We start from the raw sequence: 13603 nt of genomic DNA, 5'->3' as shown, positions 1-13603 counted from the left end.
TACAAAGACCAAGAGCTGTGTTTATTTACCCCCTCAGCACGCCTGTGGCGGGGAGGTCTGAGGCAAAGGACAGCTCTGTGTGATGCTGTCCCTGCTGGAACTCAGGGGGTGTCTCCAGGTGGGAGGGACAGGGGGCCAGTGAGCTGCTGCCTGAGTGTGTAACCTTAACAGGGGAGGGGTGGGGCCTGCTGAAGACCAGGAGTGCTGCTCTGGGAAGGGTCCCCAAATGGCTTATGGCAGGTCGCATGTTCCAAAAATGGCTCAACAGAACCTTTAATCCCACAGGCTCTTCTAGCACCTCACTACTCTCCTAATAGGATGTAAAATCAATGTCCCCTTCCCTTGACCCTGGGAAGGTCTTGTGGCCACCTTGACTAATAGAAGATAATGTAAGAGACAGTTTGGGATGGAGCACAGTGGCCGTGCTGTGGGAGGCCCAGGCCGTGGGGAAGTCCAGGTGCAGACATCTGGCTGACAGCCCCAGCTGCGGTCCAGCCCACAGTCAGCATCCACCTCCGGACATGTGAGGGCTGAGCTGCAGCCCCAGCCACCCTCTCACTGCAGCCAGGACATAACCCTGAGATGGAACTGCCTCACTGAACCCAGTCAACCCAGAGAACCATGAGCAATAGGGATAATGATACTAGTAAATTACCATTTCATCCACTAAGTTTGGGTGGTGCGTTACTCAGCAATGAATGCCTGGAATAGGGCTTAGACAAATGTCAAGTTGTAGCCTCTCTTTGTGTTCCCAAAGTACAGTCGCGACAGGAGAGAATTTTTTGAGTAAATACAGTCTTATCTGATGGTAGAAGTGTCAGCAATCCCACAACCTGCTTCAGTGGGGCCTTGCCTATCTCATGCCTTACTGAGACGGCAGCCTCAGCTCCCAGGCTCCACTTCCCACCCCTGGTCTTTGCTGAAGTGCAGGGACAGTTTTGGGGAAGCAGGACACACAGTGGTTTGTGGAGGGATCACTCGGTGAGGCAGGACTACAGCCTCAGAGGCGTTCTCTGTTTAAGGATGAGAGAGGGAGTCAGAAAGCTGGGTGTCTCCTGTTTGTCTCAAATTATGCTTCAATGGCTTCCCTTACACTTTTTTTTTTTTTTGCAGTGACGGTTTAAATATTTATATCACCTAAAGAGTTAATGAAAATTGGTAAGAAAATCAGCTGGACTGTCTAATTTGTAAATGGATACACACACAGAGGAACATACAAACACAGAGAAAACCAAACATGGAAAAAAAAAGCCTTCCCAAGCCATGCCCAACCACTCCAAATCAAACCAAACCAACAAAGCCCAAGAATGGATAATTCTCATGGGAGGAGCTACAGCTGGCATGAGAAGAGCTCATGGAAACAAAAGTTGACCCTCCAAGAGGGGAAATGGAGGAAGCACAAAAACACCAGGAGCATGTCTTAAGTCAGCAAAACACACCAAAAGCTGCGAAGGAAGTGAAGCTATTATTGCTGGCAGTGAACCCCCGGGACCACTTTAGAAAACATTGGGTAGGCAGTGATATCAGACACCAAGTCACGCTGATTTCCCTCAGCCTGCCCTTTGGGAACATAACCCGAAGGAAACGCTCTACTGGAAGGCAATCGTAATACTAACAGGCCTTTGGGTCTTATCCAAAATACTGATGAAATGCAATAACCAAAACATCACACTATATGGCAAATTAAGTCAAGGAAATTACATCCACTGACTGGAATATTATACAACCATTTAAATGATCATCTTAACACTACAGCAATGTGAAAACACTTGTAGGTGAAACAATTGTAGGTGAAAAATAGGAAATAGGAAATAGGAAATAGGAAAACTAACTATATATTGGTATTATAACTATGCAAGGCCTGAGCACACACAGGGAAATTGAAGACAAAATTTCCTAAAAAGCTTTAGGAAGTAGGATTGTAGATCCTTTTTTTCGCATTTAAACCTTTTTCTCAATACTGTACTAGTTTTATCTGAATAACCAAAAAATCAACTTCAGTTGATTATTTAAAAGGAGGATACAAATTATATGTTTTGCTTGCTCATAATATTTGTAGAGGTAGAGTTAGTTAGGTCAGGATATTCTGAGAGTGCAGAATGAATGCAGGGGACGGTCTTGTACTGAGTCCTGGTAAACTGTGGCACTGGGAGGGGTTGCACCAAGAATGAGTTCAGAAGGTAAGGACAGCCACCACCCATCCTAGTGTGGCACTGTGTGGACGGTTCCTGGGAGGTTCCAGGGACCACGTGACATTCAGGTTGGACCTTTGCAGGACTGAGATGTGTACTGGGTGGATCACAAGCGGTGAGGGATTTCCCTGCAGCGGGAGTGTGTGGCAGAGCCCGGAAGGCTGGGAAGGGTGCACTGTGTTTGGGGAATGGCCAAGTCTGAATGGGCACCACACGCTGCTCTTGTGCACTCTGCATTTCTCAGGGAGTGTTTCCTTGCACAAACGCATTTGATTTTCACAATCACCCTCTCAGAGGTCAAGGGAAACCCCTTTGATGGGTTCTATGGCAGGTTGCCCCAAAATAGGCCGCTCTGGAGTAATGATACTTTGAATTAAGGTTACCTAACAGTCAGAGCAAGAAGGGCGTGCTGACACTCCTCTGTCCTCCTAAAAGCAGGGAACAGGCTCCCCCTGTGAAGGGCCCACACACACCTGGGGGGGAGAAGGCATCCTCATCACCAGTCATGTCTCTGGGCCAGGGAGGCTGCATAAACAGATGTTGTTACTTCTTTACTAATTTCCTACCTCAAGTCCAAACTTCTTTGTCTTGTCAGTTTCTCACAAATTTTTTGTTTGTCTAAAAGGCACAAAAACTGCCTGCTTTGGTCACTTCTTTGATTACCCTATTTCTATGAGCTCCATACAGGTGAGATTGCATTTGCTTTTCTCCTATTAATCTGTTTATGTCTAAAGCAGCACCCTCCACCCCCGAAGAACCTAGAAGGGAAGAAAGGACAAGTTTTCCTCTCACACCTTCTTCCAGCCCTGAGAAATATTTCCATTTTGCTGTGGGACAGTGATCGTTGTCAATTTCTCCCAGTAACTGCAGGTTATCAAAAACATGACCCTCCGTGTGATCGCATCTGTGATGGACAAGTCTGGCAGTACATTTCCTGTAGCTGCCACTTCACACCACCTCTCAGAAAACTAAATGCTTGAAAGCAATAGTTTAAGATAAGTACAGAAGAGCCTGATACTTATCTCAAGGTTATCTGACCTTCCCTAAGTAGGTTTTTTCACAAGAGATAAGCACGTTCTTAAATCGCTAAATTCCTTTTCTTTCTATCCGTGCAGATGGATGCAGCAAATATAACTTGCTAGTCAGCAAAGTCTGGCTGCCTCTCCCAGCATGTTCAACTCCACTGGAAGCCACAGGAATTTACACATCAGAGCCTGCAAAACTTCTCCAGAGGCTTGGTTCAGGATGGATTTGGCCTAATTTTTATATTATACAACCTGAATGCCATGAACTTTCATGGATTTTTATGTCACAGGTCAACCTGCTCACTTCTGTTTCCAATTTGTTTTTTCAGTGATCAAACTGTACCTCTCATAAGCAGATGATGCTGTCACTGTCCTTATTTCTTAACCTCCATTAATAAGCTTGCTGTGTCCCCACGTTTTTAGTTATAGGAGTTTTGTTGCAAATACCACAAAGCACTGTCCCATGGATTTTTGGTGCATTTGTATCGAAAGCTGGGTTATCACAAGTTATCTTCCTTGTAATGCTTTCTGTAGGAATGATTGTAGAGAAATTTGCTGCCAGTGAAAATCCATTCTGGTTCTTATTAATGAGTTAAGCACTCGGGTACTGATGGGAATAAATGGAAAGCAAATGTCTTCAAAATGCTCAAGCCATAAAAAAATCTTGGTGGCTCTCACTTGAAGCATGCTCCTCTCTGTGACCAGTAACTTAAATGAGTAACAAGAAGTTCAGTTGTCTCTAGGTATTTTTAATAGGACTAAATTGTGTACTTTTTTTTTTCTGACTGATACAGCTAACTTTCAAACGACATTTGCTATTTGTGGGGATGCCCCCAAATCCAGTTCTGTATTTTCTGTAGTCCTTCTTAACCTTTCCTTTATGTCATACTAACAAGATGGCATGTGGATACAACTGAAGTTGAGTCTTCAGTCTGCATTACTGGTTACTTAAAAGTATCCCAAAGCCACCTTCCTGGCCTTTGAGAAGCAAGATGTTGGATATGATGCTTATACTAGCTTATAGCATGGGAGAGATGCAATGTAGGGTTTCATTTGCACGTTAAAAACAAAATGACATCATTATAAGTTCACTAGTAAGGGTCTAGATTTTAGACAAAACAGTTTTTATATTAAAACAATTCTCAAAAAGTGTTTTCAAACATTTCTTTTTCTAAGATAAAAGCTTTGAAGAATAATTATTTCTGAGAATACAGCAATTATGGGACTAAGGTGGACATGAATACAGTTACTCATTAGAGAGTTTTTTTCCCCAGACAGCTTTTAGTATTCTGTGCAACTATTCTTGGAATGTTTTCAACTGTTTGACTTCTGTATCCTCTTGAGAGTCTTACAACAGATACGGATCAGTCTCGCAGAAAAATATGCATCCATGTATAATTTTGCATACAATTTCTGGAGAGTTCATGGAAGCTGACACCCTCAGTGAGTACCTGGCTTGGGGTGGGGCGGGTGGTTGTCCATGGGCCCTTGGTTAAGAATACCTGTTTGCAAGCCTGGGCTGTCAAGAAATTCAAAGGATTCTCCATTATATAAATGACACTCAGGTTTAGCTTATTTTCTGCCACCAAATTCTAAATCTAGTTTTCCACATTCCTACTATGGATGGGTTTCTTAAGACACACAATTATTTTCTGGTCTCCTACAATCTGGGCAGAAGAGTGTACGAGGGGGTTTCTTTAGCTACCATTCTCCTTTCACTGTGGTTTCTAGGGGCTCACTGCATGCTGATCACCAACCGCCTGTTGAGTTGCTCCATCTGCTGGATGGACCCTGATCTCCGCATCCCGTCGGGGGTGGCTGCCACTGTTGGACGCTGCCAGGTGGTTGTTCGGTTCACGTGGTCCACGTAAAAGACTCGCCCATGGCTGTCAATGCGAGCTTCCCAGTCTAGCGTGTAACAAAAGGCAAAAAGAAAAATCAAAGACAACTACTGATCCACGTGAAACATACCACTTTCAGGTCTTCTGCAGGCAGAACTCACAGTTGGCTACTTGCTGAAGGCCAGACACGGCTCACAGCACTTGCCAAGATGTCTGAAGCACTGGCATGGAGTTGACAATCCAGAAGAGAGCCCATGGACTCAGATCCTCTGCTGGGCCATTTTGAACAATAACTGTGGTTCCTCAAATATGACCCATGTTAAAATTCAAATAATATTTGCAGAGAAAGTCTAACGTTTAATTTATTTCTTGAAAAACTTCCATCCTCTCAATCTTGTTGCTATTCAGATGACAGCTGGAAGATTGGAGATCCCCCAGTGAGAGGTGACCCTCATGTGGGAGGTGCTCTCTTTGCTAAATCTGAGAGAGGGTGACTAGTTGGGGAGGGAATAACGGCTCTCATACGAACTACAGCTCTAAAACATTGTCCAGGTAACTTTAGATGGCCTCTATCTAAAACTTAGCAACTTTCATTGATGACCATTCCTCTTAAGAGGAAGAAAAAGGAGAATTTGATACCTACGGTTTTAAACTGTCCTTTTGGAAAGTTGTAAATTCACGGCATACATTCAACCCACCTGTGGCTGCCAAATATCTTCTGGCCAAAACCAGCGGAACCAGTCACAATTACTAACCAAACTTCAAGCTTTTAAATACCTTTTTGTTGATAAATAACCATCCTGAACAGTAGAGGGAGCCCATGGATAAGTTCCTTCACTTCTCAAATTAAAAAAAAAAACAAAAGTAAAAGATAGAAGCATAGATGATACACTACATCATACATATAGGGGCTGGGGCGGGTGGAGTGGGCAAAAAAGTGTTCCAAACTGAGAGGGCTGGAGCAGTATATACATATCTGAGCTTAACATGGAAGGGCAGCGTGGGCTGTACAGAAATGGGCCGAGCTTTTAGAGTCCACATGTAAGATGTGGTGGAAATAACAGCTTCATGGTAAGTATGCTGAAAAATGCATTAGACTAAAGAAAAAGCAAAAATGACTGCAAACAGAGGAAAACCAGCCTTTAGAATGAGAAAAGTCATAGCTTTGGGGAGTAGGTCAGATATTAACAATTGTATTGAAAAATTATCATTCAGGCAATGACATAGCAACACAATTTCTGAAAATGAAAACCTCAGTATATTTGGTGTATTTATGGTTTATAGGTACAAGGAGTACCTGTGAACACTGTGGCTTCTGTCTGACATTGACCTGAAGAATTGCCAGAGAATACCCAATAAAAGTGAAAACACCAGAAGGCACCAAATGTAATTAATGAGCAGATTGAAGGAAAAATGTATAACTCTAGTCTAGAAGGTTTTGATTAAAACTGAGGACAAGATAATCCAGCTGTCAACTGTTAGCTGTAAATGTTAATCAGCTCACTGATGAAATTGTGTTTATGTGTTACTACTAGTTGCAGTTGGACAGCTTTTTCCTTGAACCCAATGTGACTGTCACCCAACAAGGAATGAGCATCAATCTGTGAAGAGTATGGTGCCATTGAGTTCACCTGAACAAACTACTCTGTGCACCCTTCTGAACTAGAAACTATTCCAGGTCCTGAGGAATTCCACAGCTGAGTGATACGTGTCCTGCCTTCCAGGTGCCCACGGTAAAGAAGGCTTCCTTCAAAGGCAAAGCCCAATCTCATAAAGTCTCCAAGGACAAATGCTAGAGAATTGTGCACTGATAATAGTTTCTCTCTGCAAGTTTCAATATTTCCAAATCACTCATGGAAAAGGAAGGCAAATCGGACCAGACAGAAAGGCCCTTGCAATACATTAAACATATGGAATGCATAGTCATAATTATATACACTCTTATAAATATTCAGAAAATAATAGCTAAGTGCAATTAGAGATTTTAAGTGTGTTTTCTGGGTTACTTTGTACAAAATTTACTTCCACTTATTGGACAAAGATAAAATTTCCAAATGGATCTTCAGGCCTCAGCATGTCACATGGATTTGGCACACTGTGATGCCTAAAGAGACTCATGAAAACAATTCCTTTATGAAGCTGGGGCAAGTTAGGATAATTCATTTGTGACTGAAGGGCCTATCATGCACTAAATTATGTATTTTCCATGAAATCTAAGAGCAATGTAGAGCCTACTAATGTATCTTTAGTTATTGTGCTAACAAAACCCTGTCAAACTGTCCTTTTTTTTTTACTTTAACAAATGCAATGCCATGTTTCTCTTGAACTTCATCCCAATGGCCTTCCTGACATCACTACCTGCATGACACCTCAAGGACAACATGATCAAACCCAAGTTTCAGATCTTTCCCACTGAAACCTGTTTATCTGCAGCCTTCCCTTCCCATCCCAGCTGAAGGCAATGCCATCCTTCTAGGTTAAAATTCTCCCATCATTCTTGACTCCTAGCTTTCTCTGACACATCACATCCAATCTGTCAGTCAATCTACTACAAAATATCTATCTAGAATCTGACTGCTCCTCATACCTGCACTGTGTGCCCCGGGCCCAAGCCACCATGTTTCTCAATGGCAATACCTCATGTTCTGTCTCATGCTTCAATCCTTCCCCCTCACAATTTACTGCCAACACACAACCACCGAAAATCTCTTAAACCTAAGTCAGACAACTTCACTTCTCTGCTCAAAAACGTACCATGACCCTGTCATCCAAAGTAAGTGCCGATGCCCTTAGGAGTTCTCTGAGGCCCTGTGTGATCTGGGCTCCTGATATCTCCGTGGCCTCAGCACTCTGCCTTCTCCCTTCCTAAATCTTGTTCAGACACACTGGGCTCCTTGCTGCTCCTCAGACCCATCAGGCAGGCTGTTCTCTGCTCAGAAAGCTCTCTCTCTAGTACTTGTGTGGACATCTCTCTTAGCTCCTCTGAGTCTAGCTTCAAGTGCTGCCTCCTCCATGGAGCCAACTTAATCACCTTCTTTAAAGTGTGGTCAGCCACTACCACACACTCCAGATCCCCCTTATCTTACCCTGCTTTTGTTTTTCCATAGGACTTATTACCGTCTAACATGCTATACTATTTTCTCATTTATTCTTTTTATTGTTTATTACTGTTTCCATCAGACTAGACTATAACCTCCTTGAAATCTGGGATCTTCATCTGTTTTGCTTTCCCAAAACAGTACCTCACACAGAGTAAGCATTCAATGAATATTTGTTGAATGAATGACTGCCAGTAGTGAAGATAGCCAGGTACTATTTGAGATTATCTAAGAAAATTCAGGTGTTAGGCTTCATTACCAACTTTTCTAGCATGTTTCAGTGTCTCATGGACAGAAAGGCAAAACCTATCTGGAGAACTTTGTTTTTATTGTTGAAAGCAGCTTATATCAAGTAGTTCCTTAAAACAGACTTATGTTCAATTATTTAAAATATCTATCTATATAACTAGTAATTACTCTTGCACAGACTGGCAGTTAATTCATGCGTGCATGCATTTTGATAGGTTATTTGTTGTGGGGAAAGTGTTTCTTTCCTGGACGGAACATCTTGTAGGTATTTCTCAGGTAAGTGCTAAGTAGGAAGTACCTATAGTGACACTAAAACATTACTGTTCGTTTATGAAATATCCATTAATCAACGTCTAAATAAAGAAAAAATCAGGTGTCAAAAGTTAAAGGACATCATGTTTGGCTTGGCTCCCCCCAAAACAAATATGGGGTCCTTTCAAATGTCTACATATTAAAGGTAGTCATTGTTTTCTCACTGGTGAATTGCAATTAAATGGGAGAAGAATGGTGTATACACAAAATATATTACATTACCATGATTAAGCATTTCTCCTTTTGAAAACTGTAACCTCTTAATGTAAGCACAGATAAAAGAATGGAAAGAGGCATTGATTCCTTGCATCCTGGAAAGATGTGCAGTTGTAAAATGTATCAAATCCTAAAGGTTACCTTTGCTTGAAAAACAAGCCTAAAACAAAGTAAAGATGTTCTAGAATTTGTAAGTGTACATGACACTAAGTGAATATAAAATGTCTGGGGTGTCAGTTCCTCATTACAAATTTATTATAATGGAGTAGTATAAGTTTAAAGCTGGAATGATCCAAATCTAGCATTTCTCTAACTGAGGAAATGAAAGCTTTACTTCACAAATAGGAAAACTGAGTCTCTGAGAGAGTAAATGATTTTTCCAAGTTCAAATGACTAGTCAAGTATTCATTAATTACATACGACAGTTACAAGGATAAAATGATATGGAATTCTTTCCCTAAAGATGATATTTTGCCTGGAAACCCTTAAGAACCAGAGAACAAATTTGAGGCTGTTAGCTATTGATACAAGTTACAGTATAACTTGCAAGTTCATGGGTCCTGATTGATTGAAATATTTTATTTTATGGAGTTACTTGTGACATAACAGATCTGATGGAGAGCAATGGGAATATTCCATCTTGAACTGCAAACTTGTAAGTAAAAAATAGTACGATTTGGGACTTAAGGGTCACATGCAGTTTGCAAGGACTAGTCAAAGTCTTGTAAAGAAATGGTCTCCATTTCCAAAGTTGAGGGGCACTGGAAATACTGGGTTATCTCTTCAAGATCACATGCTGAAACCATTAGTCAAAACAAACAAACAGTTTTTCTAGTAGGTGCCATATTGGTTTTTGATATAACCGGGTAAAGCATGGAGTTGGGAAAGAGTTTGTATGTTTACATACAAGTTCATACTGACCTGTTTAGACTTGATAGGAAGAGTTAAGATATAGATTTCAAAAACTAAAGCTTACTTGGTGGAAGAGGCTCATCGATTGTTGGGTAGTGATGATGTTCAGGCCTCAAGGAAGGAAGCCGGCTTACTGGCTGGGAATTATGGAGTATAGGACATTCACCTATGGACAAGATAGTCAAGGCATTCAGGTTCACTCACAGCTGTGGCAACGTCATTGAAAAGCATGACTGGAAAACAAATGACTATAGGAAATCCCCAGAGTGGGCAAAAATCTATTTTTTGTGTCAGTTTGCTACATTCACAGTCATTCACAAGAGAGGAAACAGGGGGAATTATTACTTTTTAACCCCGAAGAAAATAGCCAAACACATCATGACTATGATCTACCACACAGAGCAATATGTAGGATCAGGGTCTGACTTTGTAACCCCTGAATCTTCTTGATGGAAAGGGACAGAAAAGGGACACATCAGAAAGGGGCACAAAAGAAAAATAGCAGAGCCCAACTTTGGCCCAGCCAAGGAAACAAGCCTGTTTGAGGGAAGTACCGCATTTATAAGGCCCCATAAGAGCTTGGTGGACCTGTGCAAAATTATAGCTCCATATTTAGATAGGTTTCATCCGAGGGCTTCCAAGAAGCCATTTTTCAGATTTTGCTTTTGGAATGAAACTCATAGACAGTGCCTTTCCAAGATGGGGTTTAGGACCTCATGGGCCAAGAAGGTAAATTTCTGTAGTATGGAAGCCAGAGGCTGGGGTGTAGTCAAGGAGCTTTGGGGTCTCATGATTGTTCCAGATTATTTGGAGGAACAAATCAGATAAGCCAGGGTGCTCTGGAAAGAGAAAGGACAAGAGACAAAGGAAGTAGATAAAAGGCAGAAAGACTGAGACAGGAAAACACAGAAGTGGGAGAGAAGGAAAAAGACAGAAGGACATGGAGAAATTTTGGAGATAAACATACCCACAGAATGCATGCCTCAGTTATTATAGACATAGTTAATATTTTTAGCCAGACTTAAATAAACTGAACAATGTTCTAAAATGGTGTTCCTGTTTCATGATATCCTCAGGTCCTGTAACACTGCCTGTAGAGTGGCCGTGTGGGTGGGAGGCCCGTAACACCTGCTGTTTGGTCACATTATCAGAGACAAACGTTCTTGAGTTTTGGAGAGCTACATGGGCCCAGGCCATGTGGCAGCCACCATGCAGACTGTTGTCCCTCTGTCTCACAAGATCCTGGCTTTCTTGCAACAGTCTCTATTAGCCAGAGGACAATGGTCATGCTTTCTCTTTCCTGAACCCTTCATGGCTGATGCAAATAGCAAGGGTTCCATGTTTCCCTTGGGTCAAAAGGGGGAGAAACTCTGAAAGATAGTGGTTAAGGCTTCATGGGATCTCAAATTTAAAATATTTTCCAGAACGCCCATAAATGGAAAGGGCAATTATTCTTACTGTAGATCCAGAGGACTGAGTTTAAAAATTAATTAGGAAAGAAGTTAGGTGGTTGCAATTTAGCAGTATAATTACTAGAACTAACTTGAAAATGAAAACAGAGATGTACTTAGGAACAAGGGGTCCTTTTAAATGTTGACTATATAACATGATTTCTTGTGCAAACCCTGGTATGTGACTCAAATCCTTGGGGTCCTCTGAGACTAAATGTGAGGCAAGGTGCCCCTCAGGCCAGCCTACAGCTTCCTGAGAACTGACTCCTGTTACAAGATGGGCTGTGTTTACCACACCCATGTTTGTCTTTATATGTGCTTTGTGTCAGCAAAGAAAATACAGTAGGTACGGTTGTTATGTCACCAGCTGCAGTATTTTAAATTTAGGTTCTTTAGAGAAACAACAAACTTACCTCTCATAATTAATTCAACAAATCAGGTTAATTACTCCTCCAAGCTAGTAGAAATGCAATATTGTCGCCTGCCGGGGTTAATGGTGCTGACCCCGCCTGCTTGTGAACCCCAAGCAAATGGAATGATGTTACTGATGCAGCTCAGGCCACGGAATGGAGGGAGCGCACAGAAGCAGCAAGCAGTTCTGTTCTGCACGAGGCCGCGGCTCCACACAATCACCCTCCTCTCAAACACAAAGCAAGTGTGCAGTCCCGCTAGAACCTCTGAGAAGGAAACACATTCCACTTTAAGAGTTAGCCTCCCTGCCTATCTGTCTGGAAGAACCATCATGCAGTGAGAGGCCAAAGACTTATACGTATCATCTTGCTTAAACCAATAACCCTTTGAGGTAGAGTCTACATTTACACCCACTTTACACAAATGCGGCATGGAGCATTCAGGTAACTTGTGGCTAAGAAGTGGGACGGAATATAAACCCAGGGGCCCTGACTCCAGGGCCTGAGCTCATAGATTGCTCTTTTCATCTGATTTGCCAAAGGTTTTTAAAATGTTATTTTATGTTGAGGTGTTCATAAAGGGAAAACAATCTAAATGAAGACAAAGAGTCCAGTTTCCATAAGTGGTGGCATGGGTTGTGTGGGCATGGGTACCGTAAGTCTACCTTGGCTAACTTAGTGAAAGAATTTGCAATCCTAAAAGTCCCAGTTAGGGGGCAATAGTGATTCTCATGGAAGGAGAGGACCCACAGGCACATAGCAGGCAGGTGATGTGGAAACTCTGCTTTCTTTGAGCACGTGCCAGGGAGGGATGGAGGCAAAGGCTGACACCATTAGCTCAGTGACTCACTGCCAAGACAGTGAAACTGGCCGTGCAGAAGTCACCTGCCAGTGGAGGCACAACCTTCATGAGGTCAATGGCCCCTCTCAGGAGTCTGCCCCGTGCCCCCTGTGACCACCAGCATGAAGCACACAGGTACTTCTTAACCTTTCCTGAGTTTACAGTCTGCCGAATTCAGGAATTTAGAAGTTCCCTTAGGAGCAGTCCTGCAAAGACTTCCACTATGGCCCTGAAACACTTCTCTGTTAAGGGGGCAGCTCATGGGCAGCTGATGGACTGTTAGTACCTCAGAGGCATGGACTGTGTTTTTTTTGTTTGTTTGTAAAACATGCTTTTATAGAAATGTATACTGAGTCTGTTTCCAGTGAACTATGTGTGGATTGTCTCCCAGCATGGTGGTCAAAATACACCCCATAGGCTATTAGGGGTTGACAAACTATGAATCCAGCCTTCTTTTTTATGACTCCGAACTAAGAATGGTTATTACACTCTTCAGTGTAGAACTGTTTTAAAGATAACTTTTGGTGAGAATAGTTGCTTGATTTTTGCTCTTGACCCACAAAGCCTAAAATATTTACTATCGGGCCTTTTTCAGAAAAAAGTTTGTGACTTCTGGTCCAAAACATCCCTGCCAGCTCCTAGTGGTGCCCTTCTATGTGTGTATTCCTAAACCTCCTTATAATGTGATTATTTTTAATTGCATTGTAATTATTGAGTACCTTCCCTACATTGTCTGATGCTGATCCACCTTCTTCGGCCCAGCACGTAGCATCTGGCCCAGAACAAGAAGGGACTGGAAAATATCCTTGTTAAAGCAAGTCCATCCCAATCTCACTCTCACGTGTATGTCACTAAGATTTTCCTCCCTGTGCTTCTCGCTTCTTTTTATCCCATGTGTCACTTCTCCTCACTCCTTTCCTCTGAAATGCAGAACTTGGTGTTGTTGAATTCTTAAACTTGACTATTTTTTCATGCTTACTTACATCAGTTCCTGTGAAAAGGTCAGATGTCAGGCATTTGTTTAGGTGCTGAGAATTCAGACATAAGGAAGACATA

The 13603-nt window shown here is 42.2% G+C and overlaps 1 protein-coding gene across 5 annotated transcripts in view; it reads right to left on the bottom strand.

Moving 5' to 3' along the window:
• The window catches only part of HECW1 (HECT, C2 and WW domain containing E3 ubiquitin protein ligase 1), a 394788-nt gene that overhangs the window by 92150 nt on the left and 289035 nt on the right, over nucleotides 1-13603 (bottom strand). For all 5 annotated transcript variants that reach the window (XM_073239079.1, XM_073239081.1, XM_073239080.1 and 2 more), the window contains 2 exons: nucleotides 9910-10011; nucleotides 4975-5125 (listed from right to left, as the gene is read on the bottom strand). In XM_073239079.1, coding sequence (XP_073095180.1) covers nucleotides 4975-5125; nucleotides 9910-10011 — 253 coding nt within the window. The remainder of the gene's footprint in view (nucleotides 1-4974; nucleotides 5126-9909; nucleotides 10012-13603) is intronic.

The sequence above is a fragment of the Manis javanica genome, chromosome 6 (assembly GCF_040802235.1).
Source record: "Manis javanica isolate MJ-LG chromosome 6, MJ_LKY, whole genome shotgun sequence".
NCBI lineage: Eukaryota > Metazoa > Chordata > Mammalia > Pholidota > Manidae > Manis > Manis javanica.
This window is presented reverse-complemented; position numbering and strand designations above follow the sequence as displayed.